At 40.7% G+C, this 18,704-nt stretch overlaps 1 protein-coding gene across 8 annotated transcripts in view; it reads left to right on the forward strand.

The window, feature by feature from the left end:
* The window catches only part of PRKAA1 (protein kinase AMP-activated catalytic subunit alpha 1), a 46,188-nt gene that overhangs the window by 6,803 nt on the left and 20,681 nt on the right, over nucleotides 1-18,704 (forward strand). For 2 of the 8 annotated variants that reach the window (XM_045439480.1, XM_045439502.1), the window contains exon 1: nucleotides 3,860-3,983. The exons of 1 other annotated variant lie outside the window; for it this stretch is intronic. Coding sequence is in view for 4 of the 7 variants with exons in the window: in XM_045439511.1 (XP_045295467.1) it covers nucleotides 2,290-2,416 (127 nt within the window). In the remaining 3 variants the exon portion in view is untranslated. Of the gene's footprint in view, nucleotides 1-2,247; nucleotides 2,417-3,859; nucleotides 3,992-4,280; nucleotides 4,372-18,704 lie in introns of those variants that run through there. 5 more of the 8 variants (XM_045439471.1, XM_045439511.1, XM_045439452.1 and 2 more) reach the window with 5 other exon arrangements.

Consider the following 18,704-nt stretch of genomic DNA (forward strand, 5'->3'; position numbering starts at 1 on the left):
ACGAATTTTCATTTTGTATTTATCCACCGTGTGGCAGTGCTTGAAGAAAGAAAGGAGGAGGGTTTGTGGATGGATCAATGGGAGAATCAAAGGAAGAGAGGGTGGAAGAAAAGGTGACAAAAAACTTTTTAAAAGGAATGAAGAGAAAAAGCAAAGGATTAAAGGAGACTTATTATTTACTTTCTTAGAAACTTAAGTGAATTCAGTGTTTAACTCAACATAAGGGAAAAAAAAAAAACAAAAAACAAAAACAACAACCCAGCAATAAAAGCTGCTTAAACAGAGACTATGGGAGACCAAATAAGGCGACCTCTAAGTTCCTATTCGATTCTTTGATCTAAGATGCTAGGATTTATTTCCCTAACAATGCTTTTGAGTAAACAGTGGCATTTAATGAATATTTATTAAATAAAATTATAATCTAAAACATTATAGCAGAAACAAACTGATTTTTCTGTTAAAAAAAAGTTTGTATTACTTTTTTAATTGGGTTTTCATAGTTTTGTGGAGATTGACAATTGGTTTGCAAAATTCAGCTTCAGTTTGCTCCCTTGTAAGATCCTCTGTGGCTTAACCACAAAGGGCTGAGGTACTTTGTGATTTTTTTCTTTTAGGTTAAAAGAAATAACAGAATTTTGCTAGGCTGAATTCTAGACATGATGCAAATTTAAAATAACTTAAGATGATATTTCAGGGTAGGGGATTAAAGTTTTTTGGGGTGTGTGTGTGTGTGTGTGTGTGTGTGTGTGTGTTTTCCCTGAGAGAATCCAGCAAGCTATTTCTGCTTTGTAAAGATCCAAAATGTCTGAACTGCAGAAACTCACAAGGCAAACAAGTAAAGGTGAAGAAACCAGACAGCAAAAATTACAACTGTGACCACTGCCCACCCCACAAATATGTCATAGTCAAAGACGACTTCTTAAGTTTCTGGTCCTTCAGAATATGTACTGTCCATAAAAATTTATCCAAGGCTAGTTGTTAACTATTCTGTGTTTATTTGATCAAAAGCTCAAGCTTTTGCTTCTTCTGCGGTGCCTCGGTTGGAACAAAGCCGTGCTTAATACATGTTACTTTGATTTCATAAATACCATATAAAAATCAGAGGAACCGGGTAGCTTTGGTTAGGAAGAAAAAGGATAACATTTTTAGTCTCACTTTTTTATATTATTTTCTTGAAGAGCTCAACTCTTTGCCCACTGACACTGGCCCAAATGCTATGACTCTGCAAAATTGAGATATCTTGTTTTTTTAGACATTTGATTTTGCCCGTGTCAGCAGAATACAACTGAGTAGTGAACTGGCTTAACAATTTTAATATGAATAAGCATACTTTCTCTACTTCCTCTGTGATATGGCACGATCACGTCTGTATAGATAATAGAGTAAATTTTACTCATTGCAGGTACAATACATATTTGTCGACTGATCTGGTTGATGCAACCGTAAGCCTTTTTTCAGTTCAGAGTCTACATTTTACCGACACCCGAAAAATACTAATTCCTATGTCTGTAACATCCCATTCCTGAGCAAACACACGTTCACAATATTCGCAACCTAATCCCTTCCAACAGAGCTTGCTTTTGGGAAGGAAATTTCAGAAAAAGCATCCAGAAGGAGGAAAGACCAACAACGCTACTTGAGCTGTCGAGGTGCCCAGTAACAACTTACTGGTTTAAAGTAACAACAACAACAACAAAGAGCAAGGGGAGGTGGGTGGAGAAAGGGGAAACTCCATCAAAGATGCAACTGACAACTCCCAGCGGCTTTTAGATTCCATCCGAACAGGAAAAACGAAAAGGTTAGAAAGCAGTGCCAGGGCGGTGTCCCCTGCCATGTTTCAATTCACGCTGCGCTAGTAACGAGCCACGCAACTGCTTCACCAGGGCGGGCTTCCTCAGTGCCCAACTCTCCCCTCGGAATCACGAGGAGATCGGTCCCCCTGCCCAAGAGGAACGACCGGGTGAGACCGCTGCCGGCACAAACTCCGCCGCGGAGCCGAGGGGCCGCCGCCCGCCCCTGCAGCTCAGGAAGCCCTCGCCCGCGCGCAGGTGGGCGGGCGCCCCAGGCCCAAACGAAGCCGCGCGCGGCAGGGGGTCCCGGCGGCCCTCGCAGCGACCCCCGCCCGCCCCGCCAGGGGGAGCGTCTGCGCCCGACGGCCGGCGGCGGGGACCCGGCGGGCGGCGCTGGGCGGCGGCCCCGCGGCGCGGCTGCCCTCCCGCGTCCCCACCCCCCGCCCCGCCCGCCCCCGGCGCGGCCCTGCCCGCCCCCTCCGCCCCCTCCCGCGGCGCCATGCGCAGACTCAGTTCCTGGAGAAAGATGGCGACAGCCGAGAAGCAGAAACACGACGGGCGGGTGAAGATCGGCCACTACATCCTGGGGGACACGCTGGGGGTCGGCACCTTCGGCAAAGTGAAGGGTGAGGACCCCCGCGGCAAGGGCGGGCCCCGGCCCGCGATCCGGGCGACTTCCGCCTTCCTCACCTCTTCATCCTCCCCCCGCCCCGGCGTTCCTCCTCTGCCGGGCTCGGCAGCCCCCGTCCGGGCTCCAGCGGGAGCGGAGCCCGCGGCCCCGCCGCGGGACTGCGGCGCGACCCTCCCCGGCGGGGTGGGGGTGGGGAGGGGACCGGTCGCCATGGCGACGGCGCCGCGGCCGGAGGGGCTCGCTCGTGCGAGGGGCGGGGATGCGGAGGTGCGAACTTTCCCAGGTGGGGCAGGCTGGCGCTGGGTGCAGGCGCCGGGGTCTCGGCGCCGAGCCCGGGCGAGAGGGCCTCCTGTTCGCTGGGGCTGTGCTCCCCGGGCTCAGGGTCGGCCCATCGCTTCGCCGGGAGTCCTCAGTATTGTCCGTATTTCCGTCCTCTTTAGGAGGTTCTCGACTTACCTGCCCCGGCTGATTCTCAAGTGTGAAATGTGTCGTTCCCCTCCTTCCTCCGCCCCCGCCCCCTCCCAACTAAGCTTGCTTTGGGCTTAGCTTACGGAATTCAAAAAAGAGGGCCATCTCGTCCGGAAGGATGACTAATTTTTTTCGAAGCAGTTAATGAATATAAACTGGTCCTCTATTTGCGATGCATGGTTTATGTTTTGAATGCAGACTCCGTGCCTTTAGTGTTTCTGATTTATCAGTTTTGCAGTCTCTGTGTGCCAAACCTGGTAGGTAGTGCAGATGTTGCCTGCAGATAGTATTTATTAGCTCATTAATGTAGTTCGTTTCCATTTATTTGCACAGGATATTTTTAACAACTTAGTGCACATCATTTGAACTTTTTTAAGGAAAGTGGAATCTCTTATCCTTGTGTTTCAACACAATATTCTGGAAATAACAAACTTGATCTCCAGCCCACCAATTCTGGCACAAAAAGTGTTTTGTTTTGTTTTTTTCTTTTTCTTTTTCTTTTTAAGTTTATTTATTCATTTTGAGGGGCAGAGAGAGAGAGAGAGAGAGAGAGACGGGGAGAGAAAGAATCCCAAGCCGGCTCCACGCTGTCAGTACAGAGCCACGTGCTCCATGCAAACCTGACATCATGACCTGAGGTGGAATCAAGAGTGAGTCCCTTAACTGATGGAGCCACCCAGGTGCCCATGGCACAAAAAGTTTAATTGCAAACGTTGTGAGACATAAGTTTTTTTTTCTTTAAAATATTTGACCTTGTTATTAGGGAGGTAGAGGAAGAAAGCATGGAACTGATAAATATAATTCATGCATTGGCTTTGGATAGATAATAACCTGTGACTTGCATATACTGAGCTCTTGGTAAATATTTGACTTGAAAGAAAAAAAACAGTTGTGAAAGTCTGTGCAGTGAATTAACTAACTGAGCCTTGCTTTACCGGAGCTAAAATAAACATTTTCTGATTTTATCTAGGGATGGAAGAGGAGAACCCTTCCTTCTCTTGCTCTTTCTGAGTCATAGAACTGGAAAATTGCTGTATAGCCCACAGGGAAGCAACTGCCTAAGTCTTCTTATGAAAATCAGCAAGGCCAACAATGTAAGAAAGTAAGAAGCAAATGCCAGAATAGGGTAACAACAGCCATCAGGGTGGGTCTGTATTAGGCCAGTAAGATGTCTCTGTGCCCTTGAAGTTATTTATTTTAGGCTATGCTGTTTCTTTACTTGTTAGCAATCGCAAACTGCTTTTCCTTTTCAAGTATTTGTAAGACATGGTCATTAATGCCCCAAAATAGTCTTGATAACCTCACTCCTCCCAGGACTCTGCTTGGATTAGGATGCTCATCATTCTAATGTAGAACTGTGCAACGTCAGTTCTCATTTCCTTATTTGCTAGATGGCTTTTGGCATGGCAGATAGGAAAGCAAGAGGAAAATGTTCATGTTCTGGATTTGATCTGTGATGTGGCTGTAACATGAATCCCTCCAGTGAGTGCTGTTCTTTATCCTTCACTGTCTCACATGTGCCTGTCTTGAAGTACCAAATACTGTCAAAGTCAGCCTCTCCAAATTGACTAATATTGGCCAAATGTAGAAAGGCCAGTATTAGTCAAAGAATCACATGTCTCATAGATAGGGTTAAATTTGTTCATAAATATATTAGTTGATATTAGTCAAAATCTTCAGCCAGTGCTTTTTTTTTTTTTTTTTTAAAGAGAGAGAGCGGGCATAAATGAGTGATGGGCAGAGAAAGGAGGAGAGAGAGAGAGAGAGATAGAAAGAGAGAGAGAGGGAAGCAGGACTCATCCGAAGTGGGCCTTGTGATTTTTTTTTTTACCCAAAGCGGGGCACCTGAAGCAGGGCTCAAGCTCACCTGTTGCAGGACTCGAACTCACGAACCATAAGATCACGATGATCTGAGCTGAAGTCACATGCTTAACTGACTGAGCCACTCTCTTTCTGTGGTTCTCTCTCCAAAGCAAGGAAACCTCAGCCTACCTCTCATGAGTCTCATTGGCTCATACAGTCCCTGGGGTCGGGGATGCCAGGTGCTTGTGTTCCTAAGTAGGTACCAGCAAGGAGATAGCATTACTCTTGGGAGGACCGTGGCCCACTGTTAGATATGTGTGTGTGTGTGTGTGTGTGTGTGTGTGTGTGGTGGGGGCATCTTCTTATCTTCTTCTGAAGTACTTATTGGGAGACAGAATAAATACTTTACACAGAAATGGGTATTGTTAGGAGAAAGAAAAGGGGGCCTAGATGCTCAGGGAGCCGGCAGAAATAACCTATGACAGCGGCGATGTTGGCAACTTTTACTAGCCTTAATTTGACAAGAATTTTTATGAATGCTACAATTAGCCATATATTTCAATGGAGATAATTCAGAGTATATGCAGCTTTTAAAATTAGTTATACACTTTGGTAAATTTAACATAGAAAAGGAATCTAATAGAAGATGTGATACTGATATGCAGAAAAATTCCTGATATATTTCATGCTTAGAGGGACTGTGAATTTGCAATGATTATTTTGTTTCTTATTACAGTCTAAAAAAGTCCTTTGGTAACTTAATGCCAACGTTTTGAGGGGAAGGTTTAAACAGACAACTTGGGTTGGTTTGGGATTACGCTTGAATTATCTTTTTTATTTCCAAGTTCTCTTTTTTTTTCTTTCTTTTTCCTGGTTGTCAAGGTGTTAGTCTCCATTCCTGCACAGAGTCCACTCACTTTTCCCCAGGTACAACCATTATAAAAGCACAGATGAGCACAGTCATGTTATTGTTGTAGTAAATTAAAATGGCACTTTCTGTTAAGTTTTCCAAGAGAAGAGAAGATGGTCTTTTTAGTGGTGTAGGTGGTCTCTAGCAAATGAGTTGTTTATACATATAATCTATTAATTAAGTTGGTATTTTTCTACATAAAACTGCAATTTCAGGTAAATAGGCCACTGTTCCCTTTGTGAATGAATCACAGTAGAAGTTATTTAAAAATTTAAGGAGGGTGTGTCTGCTGTAACTCTTAATCTTGGGGTCATGAGTTTAAGGCCCTACATTGGTATGGAGCTTACTAAAAAAAAATCTTTAAGGACAAAAAACACATATATATACACACACATATATATATATGTGTGTGTATATATATCAGCATCGGTAGATCTCAAGTTTATAAGGGTAGGCCACAAAAAACAAAGAAGTAGAAGAACATGTACAGTCATGCTGTTTATATAATTTTTTTAAATTCTTTTTGGGGGGGTATTTGTTTATTTTTGAGAGAGAGCACGAGCAGAGGAGGGGCAGAGAGAGAGGGAGACACAGAATCCGAAGCAGGCTCCAGGCTCCTAGCTGTCAGCACAGAGCCTGACTTGGGGCTTGAACCCACGAACTGTGAGATCATGACCTGAGCCTAAGTTGGATGCTCTACCGACTGAGCCATTCAGGCTCCCCATATAAATTTTAAAGTCATGCAAAAACACTCAGACATTCCTAATGCGAGTAAATTGGTACAGTATTTATTAAAGTGAACCCACCAATTCAACTTCTAGGAATTTATCTTATAGATACACTCCTGTGTGAAATAATGAGTTATTCATTGATACATTGTTTATAGATACAAGAGGTTGAAAGTAACTTTTCTAATAGGATAGTAGTTAAATTATGGTCAGCTGTGCAGTGATACATCCTGCAAACGTTAAAAACAAAAGCAGGAGACTTTATATAATTTAGGGAACAATTTCTAAGGTGTATTTTTAGGGGGAGAAATACGACTAGTCAAACAAATGTGTATAGTATACCTACCATTTGTGTATAAAAAAACAGGAGCCAAAAGGTATTTAAGTGTAACTACTTGCATATGTGTGGAGTGTTCCTTTAAAGATATACGTAAAACAGTTACATTAGTTGGTCAGTTACATTATATTAGATACACATAAAACAGCTACATTAGGTGCAGGGGGACATTTCACTGTATATCCTTTTGTACTGTTTAATTGTCTGGTGCAGGTATTACGTTTTGAAAAGAATGTATAAAATTTGTAGAAATAAACATAGGGGAAACATTGTTAAAATATTGTTTATGTGTTCCTGTATGTGGAGTAGACAAACATTCAAGGTAGTGGTTACCTCTGGGAAGGGGGAGAGGAGCAAGGGATCTAGGAGGAGGTGTTCAGAGCTTCCCCTGCATTTGCATTTTTGCAGTGTTGTGTTGGCCGACTGGTGGTGGGTGGCACAGGGCAGACATCTGGTTTGCCGTTTGGGATGCTTGAAGTGTTTTGTTAAGAAAACCTACCTTTCTCACATTTCCACCTTTTAAAACTCACTCCTCTCTAGGATTAAGTTATTTTCCTTCTGCTTTAAGATATGAGATTTTCTGACTCTTAGAATTTTAGAGTTGGTAGCTAATTGTTGACGAATCTGCTGTTCGTGTGAGGGAGATGTGAATTCTGGGAGCCTGTGCTGTGAGTGGCCTACAAGCCTTCCATGGTAGAAATACCCGTTTCCATTTTGTTCAAAAATAGTATCTTAGCACTACTGGAAAGCAGTGACAGTCTCAAGAGCAAATTTTGAGCTTTGGGAGGGGGGTGTGGTTGACTTGATGCCTATTTTGCCGACAAACGACAATAGGGTCCGCTTGTTACTGTTGACTGACTGTGGAGCAGCAGTTAATTTGGCTGCAACTGAGTTTAGTCAACGCAGAATCTTTTGCTTACTTTTGAAAAAGCAGTTCAGAGTTTGATACCGTACCAAACCTTTTCCCCAGTTCTGCAGAGATAGATGGTAGAATATGTAGGTCTTAAGACTCAGAGTCAGAAGACCTATCCCAACTTGATCATATAATAGCTTTACTTCATCGAATTACATAATCGCTCAGAGCCTCCTAATTACCTGTATCATAGGTTTGTTGTGAGGCTCAAATGTGATAATGTGTTTTTTTCCTAAGCTGTTATATACTATATTTTCAAAAGTTTTATGCTACTGAAGTTCTAATATTGAAGTTTGTTGGTAATTGGGTTCAAGGCAAATATTTGTTCCCATAATTAAGGAAAAGAACAGATTACCGTATCATAGCTTTAAATTACCAAGCTTTTGCTGGGAAGAAAGAGGAAGAAAGACAATATTCAGAAGGGCTATTGCCTACTCTAAAAGAGAAAATATTTGAGTCATCAGTGTTGGGACATTATTCGAAAACCTCAGAGGGAAAAGCCTGTATCCAAAGAAGACAGATTAAAAATGTTTAACTGGTTTCTCTACCAGGTGCTTCAGAGCCATTGTATTGTATTGTATTGTATTGTATTGTATTGTGCTTCAGAGCCAATATTCATAGTGCTTTCCCAAAAGGGAGAACATACATCCTCTCCCAAATGTGTCTTCTGTCCTAGTATATTGTAGGGCATACTTCATAAAATTCATTGTGATAATTTTAGTTTTATGATTTTTCTAGCCTATAGAAAATTCAAATTCCCAAATTAGAACATTGGAGAGGGGGCTGTAAGAGTTGACTCCTGATAGGCTGTGAAGGGGAGGACACAACTTCAAAATGCAGAAAACCATGGAGCTGGAACAAATAGCCTAGGAGTAAGAAGTCCTATCCTGCTAACTCCCACAGATGTCACTGTGTGAAGGCACAGGGGAGTAAATGACGCTCATACAAGGTGAACATTTGCTTGGTTCCCATTCATTTTGTACAGTGTATCCCATTTAAGAATTCTGGGCATGTGTAGTACAGATTAGAAAACCTGTTTTCAGAAAAGATTACTTTTGTTAACTTGTTAATTTTAATGGTGAATTTCAAATATGAGAAAAAACTATTTGTTTCCTAGGGCTGCAGTAACAAAGTACCACAAACTGAGTGGTTTAGAACAACAGAAATTTATTCTTTCATAGTTCTGGAGGCCTAAAGTCCGAAATTAAGGGGTTTGTAGGGTTATACTCCTTCTGAAGGCTCTTGGTGAGAATCTTTTCCTTGCCTTTTCCAGCTTTTGGTGGCTCCTGGTGTTTCTTGGCTTGTGGTAGCAAACTGTAGTCTCTGCCTTTGTCTTCCAGTGGCCTCCTGTAGGTGTGTCTGTGTTCTCTCTTCTTATTTAGGACAACATTCATTAAATACAGAACCCACTCTAAAGCTAGGATGATTCATTTTGAGATCCACACCTGATTACATTTGCAAATACCCTATTTCCACATAAGATCACATTCTGGGCTCTAGGGGCATTATTCAACCCACTACACTTGCCATTTTATATGCTTTTGGTTTTATGATCTTGGTTTCTCCCTTATAATACTTTAATGTTTGAGAGACTTTTTAAAACTTTTTGAAAACAATATTTATTTATTTTGAGAGAGAGAGAGAGTGAGCGTGTGAGCGAGCACACACGTGTTCGTGTGCTCTTGTGAGCAGGGGAGGGGCAGAAAGAATCCTAAGCAGGCTCCATGCTGTCAGCACAGAGCCCAACGTGGGGCTTGATGTTACAAACTGAGATCATGACCTGAGCCAAAATCAAGAGTCGGACACTTAACTGACTGAGCCACCCAGGTGCCTCAGTTTTTGAGAAACTTTCAATTGGTTTGCTAGAATGAATAAAGTGTGTTCTTGGTATCTTGTCTTAAAATGTTGAAATTGATGAGGCAGGTTTTTGGTAGACTGAATTAATTTTCTAGTACAGGAAAAAGATCACAGGAGTGGTGCCAGACACATAGTAGGTGCAGGTACTCAACTATTTCTTCTTTTTTTAATTTTTTACTTATTTTTTAAATTTACCTCCAAGTTAGTTGTCATATAGTGCAACAATGATTTCAGGAGTAGATTCCTTAATGCCCCTTACCCATTTAGCCCATCCCCCCTCCCACAACCCTTAGTTTGTTCTCCGTATTTATGAGTCTCTTATGTTTTTGTCCCCTTCCCTGTTTTTATATTATTTTTGCTTCCCTTCCCTTACATTCATCTGTTTTGTCTCTTAAAGTTCTCAGATGAGTGAAGTCATACGATTTTTGTCTTTCTCTGACTGACTAATTTCCCTTAGCATAATACCCTCCCGTTCCATCTACGTAGTTGCAAATGGCAAGATTTCATTCTTTCTGATTGCTGAGTAATACTCCATTGTACAAATATACCACATCTTCTTTATCCATTCATCCATCGATGGACATTTGGGCTCTTTCCATACTTTGGCTCTTGTTTATAGTGCTGCTATAAACATGGGGGTGCATGTGTCCCTTCAAAACAGTATATCTGTATCCCTTGGATAAATACCTAGTAGTGCAATTGCTGGGTCGTAGGGTAGTTCTGTTTTTAATTTTTTGAGGAACCTCCGTACTGTTTTCCAGAGTAGTTGCACCAGTTTTCATTCCCACCAGCAGTGCAAAAGAGATCCTCTTTCTCTGCATCCTTGCCAACATCTGTTGTTGCCTGAATTGCTAATGTTAGCCATTCTGACTGGTGTGAGGTGGTATCTCATTGTGGTTTTGATTTGTGTTTCCCTGATGATGAGTGATGTTGAGCATTTTTTCTTGTGTTGGTTGGCCATCTGGATGTCTTCTGTATATAAGTGTCTATTCATGTCTTTTGCCCATTTCTTCACTGGATTATTTGTTTTTTGGGTGTTGAGTTTGAGAAGTTCCTTATAGATTTTGGATACTAACCCTTCATCTGATATGTCATTTGCAAATATCTTCTCCCATTCCGTTGGTTGCCTTTTAGTTTTGCTGATTGTTTCCTTTGCTGTGCAGAAGCTTTTTATTTTAATGAGGTCCCAATAGTTCATTTTTGGTTTTGTTTCCCTTGCCTCCAGAGACATGTTGAGTGGTACTCAACTATTTCTTAATGAACAAAGTTTTAGAATAACTCTTATTGGCATGTGAGAATTCAGTCTATTATTCTTTTCAAAACTGTGAGCCTATAAATTAAGGATTCCTCTGATATGTTCAACTTCTTAGACTTATCCTTTATTAAAAGGATATCTGTATCTGTATTATTATACTATGTAATGCCCTTTTAGGATTATCTTTTTAGGGGTGCTTGGGTGGGTCAGTTGGTTAAGCGTCTGATTTCAGCTCAGGTCATGATCTTGCAGTCTGTGAATTCCAGCCTGCGTCGGGCTCTGTGCTGACAGCTCAGAGCCTGGAGCCTGCTTAGGATTCTGTGTCTTCCTCCCTCTCTCTCTCTGCCCCTCCCCTGCTCATGCTCGCTCGCTCTCTCTCAAAAATAAATAAAACAATAAATTTTAAAAAAGGATTATCTTTTTAAAAAGTTATTATGGGGTACCTGGATGGCTCAGTTGGTTAAGTGTCCGACTTGGGCTCAGGTCATGATCTGACGGTTCCTGGATTCGAGCCCCACGTCGGGCTCTGTGCTCACAGCTCAGAGTTTGGAACCTGCTTCATATTCTGTGTCTCCCTCCCTCTCTGTTCCTCCCCAGCTCACAGTCTGTCTTTCTGTCTGTCTGTCTCTCAACAATACATAAACATTTAAAAAAATTTAAAAATAGCTTTATAAAAAAAAATTAAAAAGTTATCACATTTCACTTACTGTTTTGGGGAAAGCACAAGTTTTTGAGCTAGATCTGGGTTCATGTTTTGATTTTACTAACCACCAGCTATAGGCCTTTGGGCAAGTTATTTCATCTTCCTGTGCCTCAGTTACCTGTCAAGTGTTGCTAATAGTATCAGTCTTCCAGAGTTGGTTAGAGTTAGAGGGTCAGTAGGTTTGGACACAAAGTGACTGTGTCATCATGCCTATTAATTACTAAGTTGTGTATCTTAATTAAATTGTTGGGGCGCCTGGGTGGCTCAGTCGGTTAAGCGGCCGACTTCTGCTCAGGTCACGATCTCGCGGTCCGTGAGTTCGAGCCCCGCGTCAGGCTCTGTGCTGACAGCTCAGAGCCTGGGGCCTGTTTCAGATTCTGTGTCTCCCTCTCTCTGACCCTCCCCCGTTCATGCTCTGTTTCTCTCTGTCTCAAAAATAAATAAACGTTAAAAAAAATTTTTTTTTAATTGTTATGTGTTGCAAATCAATTAGATTTATATTTAAAAATAGTATTTGTTTACAAAAATGTGATTTAAGCTGAGTCAAATTACTCTGCGCTCTTCTATGACTGAATAAGCGTTCCTACAGTTTTTAGGTATTAGGTGAAATCACCGTCAAGGACTTGGTGCCAAGTGTATATGTCTAGCACTAATATGTTGAAAATTAACCAAAGTCAGGAAAGGGTCGAACTTTGGAAGCTAGAAATCTCAGGATTGATGGCTGATGGAAGGGGGAAGGATGGAGCAGGTTGGTGGAATTGAAGCTTATGAGGATGGGAGCTAGATGGATAGAAATCATAGCTATTAATTATTTAGCACTTATTATGTGCTTAAAGGGATGCTACTGACTCTAAGTGGATAAGGGGCACAAATCAAAGAGCTGAGATAATTGGCCGTGTGTGGATTAAACCAGAAAATTTAGAGCTGATTAGATAGGGAGAGGGGCAGGTCTGGGAGCGATTGAGAATAAATAGCCCTAAATGGTAATAGCCACCATTTATTCATCAAGCATTTACTGTGCTGGACACTGTGGAAAGTGCTTTACAAACCCTACCTCATGTATTCCTTATAGTCACCCTTGTGTATGTGGTATTCTTATTTTTACAGACAACTGAATAGAAGGTTGAAGTTACTTAACTTTCCCAGGTCAAATATTTAGTAAATACCTTCATACACAGAACGCAGGTCTGTGTGACTACAAAGTCTATGCTTTGTACACAGACTGCCTTCTTATGTGAAAGGAGAATGGGGCATTCAACCTGTTACTGAAAAATGTGAATCTAACACCATCGTTTTTTCTTTTTTTTCTTCCCTTTGGGATTTTTGAATTGTAAAGAATATAAAACAGTAAGTAAAATATGAAAAAAAAACCACTATAGAATAACTTTTTTTTTTTTTTTTTAATTTTTTTTTTCAACGTTTATTTATTTTTGGGACAGAGAGAGACAGAACATGAACGGGGGAGGGGCAGAGAGAGAGGGAGACACAGAATCGGAAACAGGCTCCAGGCTCTGAGCCATCAGCCCAGAGCCTGACGCGGGGCTCGAACTCACGGACTGCGAGATCGTGACCTGGCTGAAGTCGAACGCTCAACCGACTGCGCCACCCAGGCGCCCCTAGAATAACTTTTAATTTTGGTACATTATCATTTTCTTTTTTTTAAATTTTCTTTTTTATTTTTTAAAATGTACATCCAAATTAGTTAGCATATAGTGAAACAGTGATTTCAGGAGTAGATTCCTTAATGCCCCTTACCCATTTAGCCCACCCCCGCCTCCCACAACCCCTCCAGTAACCCTCAGTTTGTTCTCCATATTTAAGAGTCTCTTATGTTTTGTCCCCCTCCCTGTTTTTATATTATTTTTGTTTCCCTTCCCTTGTGTCCATCTGTTTTGTCTCTTAAAGTCCTCATATGAGTGAAGTCATATGATTTTTGTCTTTCTCTGACTGACTAATTTCACTTAGCATCATACCCTCCAGTTCCATCCACATAGTTGCAAATGGCAAGATTTCATTTTTTTGATTGCCGAGTAATCCTCCATTGTGTATATATACCACATCTTCTTTATCCATTCATCCATCGATGGCCATTTGGGCTCTTTCCATACTTTGGCTATTGTTGGTAGTGCTGCTATAAACATCGGGGTGCACGTGCCCCTTCAAAACAGCATACCTATATCCCTTGGATAAATGCCTAGTAGTGCAATTGCTGGGTCGTAGGGTAGTTCTGTTTTTAATTTTTGAGGAACCTCCATACTGTTTTCCAGAGTGGCTGCACCAGCTTGCATGTCCAGGCACATTATCATTTTCATAGAAATATTTTTGGTATAGGTAGACAATGTAGAATACATATGTTTTTGTTTGCTCTTTTCATGATTATAAGAACATTTTCTATAGTCTTCCTCTGAGAGAGAGTTAGAATAACAATGTATTAAACTGTTCTCTAAAATTGGTCATTTAGTCTTTTCTTAAATAAAACACTATAATAAAAATAATTATGTACATGTTAAAATGTACTTAATTCTAAGTTAAATTCCGAGGAACTATATAAAAAATATATATCACTCTTTCTCTTAAAAACATTTTTTTAAATGTTTATTCATTCTTGAGATAGACAGAGCATGAGTGGGGGAGGGGCAGAGAGAGAGGGAGACCCAGAATCCCAAGCAGGCTCCAGGTTCTGAGTTATCAACACAGAGCCTGACTTAGGGCTCAAACCCACAAACCGTGAGATCATGACCGGAGCCAAACTCGGACGCTTAACCAACTGAGCCACCCAGGTGCCCCAAATTCACTCTTAATGCGGTCTAGTATATCAGCTGTCTTTTTCTTCCCCTAAAATGTTTCTATTGGTTTGCCAGCCATGAAAAAGGAATTAGTGCACTAATTTTCCCTTAAAAAAACAAACTGATCATGTACCCTGCTTATTTACTTAGTTGTGTGTGTGTGTGAGAGAGAGACAGAGAGGTTGAATTTGATCTCTACAGTGGCTGTTAGGACATCTTTCTCCTCCCTGTTACTGTTCAATTTTTGTTTGAATACTATTTGTACAGTCATACTTCTGTGATTTCTGTTGTTTCAGAAATGAAGATATGCCTCTATTTCTTCTTAGTAATCTCTAATTTGATGAAATGCTCAGGTATTAGAACAACGTCTGTAGTCGTACTTTGATTGGTTATTGATTTCGTTCTGTTTACTTACTCTTCTTTTACTGGGGAGGGACTTCTATTATTCATAGGTGGAATAGTATTTATTCTCTACTCGCTATTACTCATGAGTTGAATTTCACTTGATTTCCTGTTCTTTGTCTATCAGCATCCATCCTTTGAGTGCTAATTTTGATTTCTTCCTAATTTTTGGTATGTTTACAATAAAATTTTCTCATATTTTTACAACTTACTGCTTTCTAATTGTTGTAAAATTCATCTTGCTCTGCTCTTCCTTTTATATTTCCTTTTTTGTTTAAAAGATTTTATTTTATTTATTAAAAATTTTTAAAAATATTTACTTTTCAGAGATAGACAGAATGTCTCGGTGGAGGAACAGAGAGAGAGGGAGACACAGTCTGAAGTAGGCTCCAGGCTCTGAGCTGTCAGCACAGAGCCCAAGGTGGAGTTCCAACCTACAAACTGTGAGATCATGACCTGAGCTGAAGTAAGATGCTTAACTGACTGAGCCACCCAGGTGCCCCTTTATTTTTATTTTTTTTAAATGGGCTTAACGCCCAGTGCAGAGCCCAGTGCAGAGCTTGAACTCAAAACCCTGAGATCAAGACCTGATCTGAGATGGAGAGTAGGACGCTTAACTGACTGAGCCACCCAGGCACTCCTTAAAAGATTAAAATCTTTTAAAATAATTTAAACATAAATGTTTAAGTAACTTCTACACCCAATGTGGGTTCGAACTTACAACCCTGAGATCAAGAGGCGCATGCTCTACTGACTGAGCCAGCCAGATGCTCTGTAACTTCTGTATTTCTTATCACCTTGTGATAGTTAATTTTTTCTACAACATTCATGTATTCTTGGGTTCATGTTTTAAATGTTCATGTGTTAATTAATGTCTGTTCTTCTTGCTTTATTCTTTTGTACTTTAAAAAACTTTTTGGTTTTTCCTACCTTACAGTTATTTTGGTCATCTTCAGAGGCCAGGAAGGTCCCAGGGACCCAGGTTGCTTTTGGTCAGTTCTGTTTTCTGTGACAATGTTAACTGGTATGTAGCAGATGTTCAGTACATGAAATGAATTTGAAAGAATACTTTGAGTCTCTATTGCAGTTCCTTCTTTAATGATAGAATGCACATCTGGAGTTTTGATAAGACCCATTGTTTCTTGGGCGCCTGGGTGGCTCAGTTGGTTGAGTGACCTACTCTTGATTTTGGCTCAGGTCATGATCCCAGGGTCATGGGATCCCTGACATGGGATCAAGCCTTGCGTCAGGTTCCATACTGAGTGTGAAGTCTGCTTAAGATTCTCTCCCTGTCTTCCTCTGCCCCTCTACTTTGTGCACACTCTCTTTAAAAAAAAAAAAAAAAAAGCCTCTGTTGTTGCATAGTTAATCTGGGTTGAGATTAAGTTGAGCAGGGTATCCTATGAGAGGAGACTGGTTGATTTGTGATGAATTGGGAGTTCAGTCCCAAATGGATTCTGCTTTAACATTCCTTCTGATTCAGAGTCTGCCAGTAGTATCCAGTATTGTGGCTATTTCCCAGTCCTGTTTCAGCTATGCAGTTAATGGGAGAGAGTTTCTACTAAGCCATTGCTTGGAGATTTTGGGGGTAGTTCAGACAGATGAGATGACTACTTCAGGTATCAATGAACTAGGTCTCAACAAACTAAGATACTTCCTGAATTAGGGTTTAACAGTCAATTTGACTGCACTTAATCACATCTGATTGGTATAGGAGATTGGAGAAAGCCTTATCCGAAATTAGAATGTGCTTCCAATTTTCAGTCCCATTTCAGCTGTGATTATAGGTTTTTCTTTGTTACTGATTTCATGTGTATTTTAATTAGTTTTTGATGGAAGTATGTCCAGTGTATTCCTATTCTACCATCTTTCAGGAAAGTTCTATATTTTCTTAGCCGTGGGTGGTTTTGAGATTAGTCAAGCTATACAAATGGTGGTTATAAGAAAATTTAGAGATTCCATTTACATTGTAGTAGTTTGAAACTGGCATTTTTGATTCTGTGATAATGCTTTGGGTTAGGGTAGACTATGTTGCAGTTGTATATTTGTTCACTTGCTGGGAAGATGTACATTCCAGAGGTATTGTGCAGGTTAAAGAATCTGGACAAAGTAGGAGGTGAATTTAGGTGATAAATTGTATTTTTGAGAAGGATTGAGACTTACTGTGACTTAAACAGTTTTCTTGGAGTCTTAATGCTTTTTTCTGCAAGTGTGAAATACCTGTATAACTTACCTTGGATTTAATATTATTAATTAAAACATTTAAGGAAAATAGCAAATGCTTAAAAAAATTCGAAGTAATTAGAAACTACCCCATCCCCTGACCTTCTCAACTGAAGGGAGCGTGGGGGGCAGAGAAGCCCATCACTCATTGTCTTGGTTGGCCTGGTGGGGGGAAAATGTTGAAGTATTGAAAACCATTGGACTAGATGATCTGTAAGGTTCTCTTTAGTTCTAAAATTTTATTGTTAAGTCACCAAGAGCACCTATTAAGTGAGGAGCAAGCAGTGAGTTTTGTCTTTAGAAAGCTAATTTAATTATCTTGTTGCTCCCCTGCTTAAAAACATGCAGTGGTTCATAATCCTTGAGGGTTTCTAAAGGGTGGGCAGGCTCAACTCCATCCCAAATCCTAGATCAAGCAGGAAAGCCTATTTAGATTGGAATAATGAGAAAAAGTCTTTGTTTAAAATAATGTTTTAAACACAAGAAGTTTAAATCTTTTTTTAAAAAACTTACTTATTTTGAGAGAGAGAACACATGCTCATGTATGCATTCATGAGCAGGGGAGAGGCAGAGAGAGAGAGGGAGAGAGAGAATCCCAAGCAGGCTCCATGCTGTCAGTGCAGAACCCAAGGTGGGGCTCGATCCCACGATCTTGAGATCACAACCTGAGCTGAAATTGAGAGTCAGATGTTTGACCGACTGCCACCCAGGCACCCCTAAACACAAGAAGTTTAAATTATCAATATTGAGTTTTCAACTTGGAAATGATAAAAAGTATCATAATTATCTGCTAAGGGCTGCCATAACAAAATACCTCAGCCAGAATGGCTTGAACAGCAGTTTATTTTCTTACAGTCTGGAGGCTAAACATCGGAGATCAAGGTTTCAGAAGGGTTGATGCCTTCTGAGGCTTTCTCCTTAGCTTGCAGATGGCTGCCTCTTCCCTGTGTCCTCCCGGGGTTTCCCGTGTGAACCCCTGCTCTCTCTCTCTCTCTCTGTGTACAGATTTACTCTTATAAAGATACATCAGTCGGGGTATTCAGACCTACCTGATCTATTTCAACAGTCACTTTTTTACAGGCCCTATTTCCACGTACTGTCACATTCTGAGAGGGAGGGTTCCAACATGAATTTTGGGGGGAGACACAATTCAGCACATAACATACATAAATAACTAAGAAGGAATTTCTTATTTATCATTACCTTTGCCATTCAGTTTTTAATTACCAAGATCACCAGGGAAAGCTCTCAGCTATTGGTCTTGGTCTTACAAACTATGTTCTACTTTAGAAGACAGCATTTTCTTCCTAAAAAGCTAAAACCCTAAACCACTTATTTAAAAAAAAATTGATACATGTATATGTCAAAAAGTCAAATAGTGCTAAGAGGTGTATTTATAAAACAATTCCTTACCCACACTCTCAACTCTTAGCTGTTTTTTCTTGTATTTATCTCTAGGTTGTTGTTTTTTTTTAAAACCTCCATATTTCAAATTGATCCATGCATGTGTACAAACTATTTCTTAATTCTTGTTGTCAGATTTTTATTGTTGTTGTTGAGTTTCTGTTAGAGTAGATATGGATTTCAGTTCTCTTACACCTTTTCCTCTACACCCTCATTCTCCTAATAATTATATCATAGTTAAAAAACCCTACATTTAGCATTTCATAATTGTGACTGTGTAAAAACTATATGCCAAGGCAATACTGTGACTATATATATTTTTTAAATGTTCATTTATTTTGAGAGGGGGCTGGTAGAGAGAGAGAGGGAGACAGAGAATCCCAAGCAGTTTTCATGCTCGGTGTGGAGTCCATTGTGGGGCTTGATCTTATGACCCCAAGATCATGACCTGAGCTGATATCAAGAGTTGGATGCTCAACTGAGCCACCCAGGTG

Source organism: Leopardus geoffroyi, chromosome A1 (genome assembly GCF_018350155.1).
Source record: "Leopardus geoffroyi isolate Oge1 chromosome A1, O.geoffroyi_Oge1_pat1.0, whole genome shotgun sequence".
Classification (NCBI taxonomy): Eukaryota; Metazoa; Chordata; class Mammalia; order Carnivora; family Felidae; genus Leopardus; species Leopardus geoffroyi.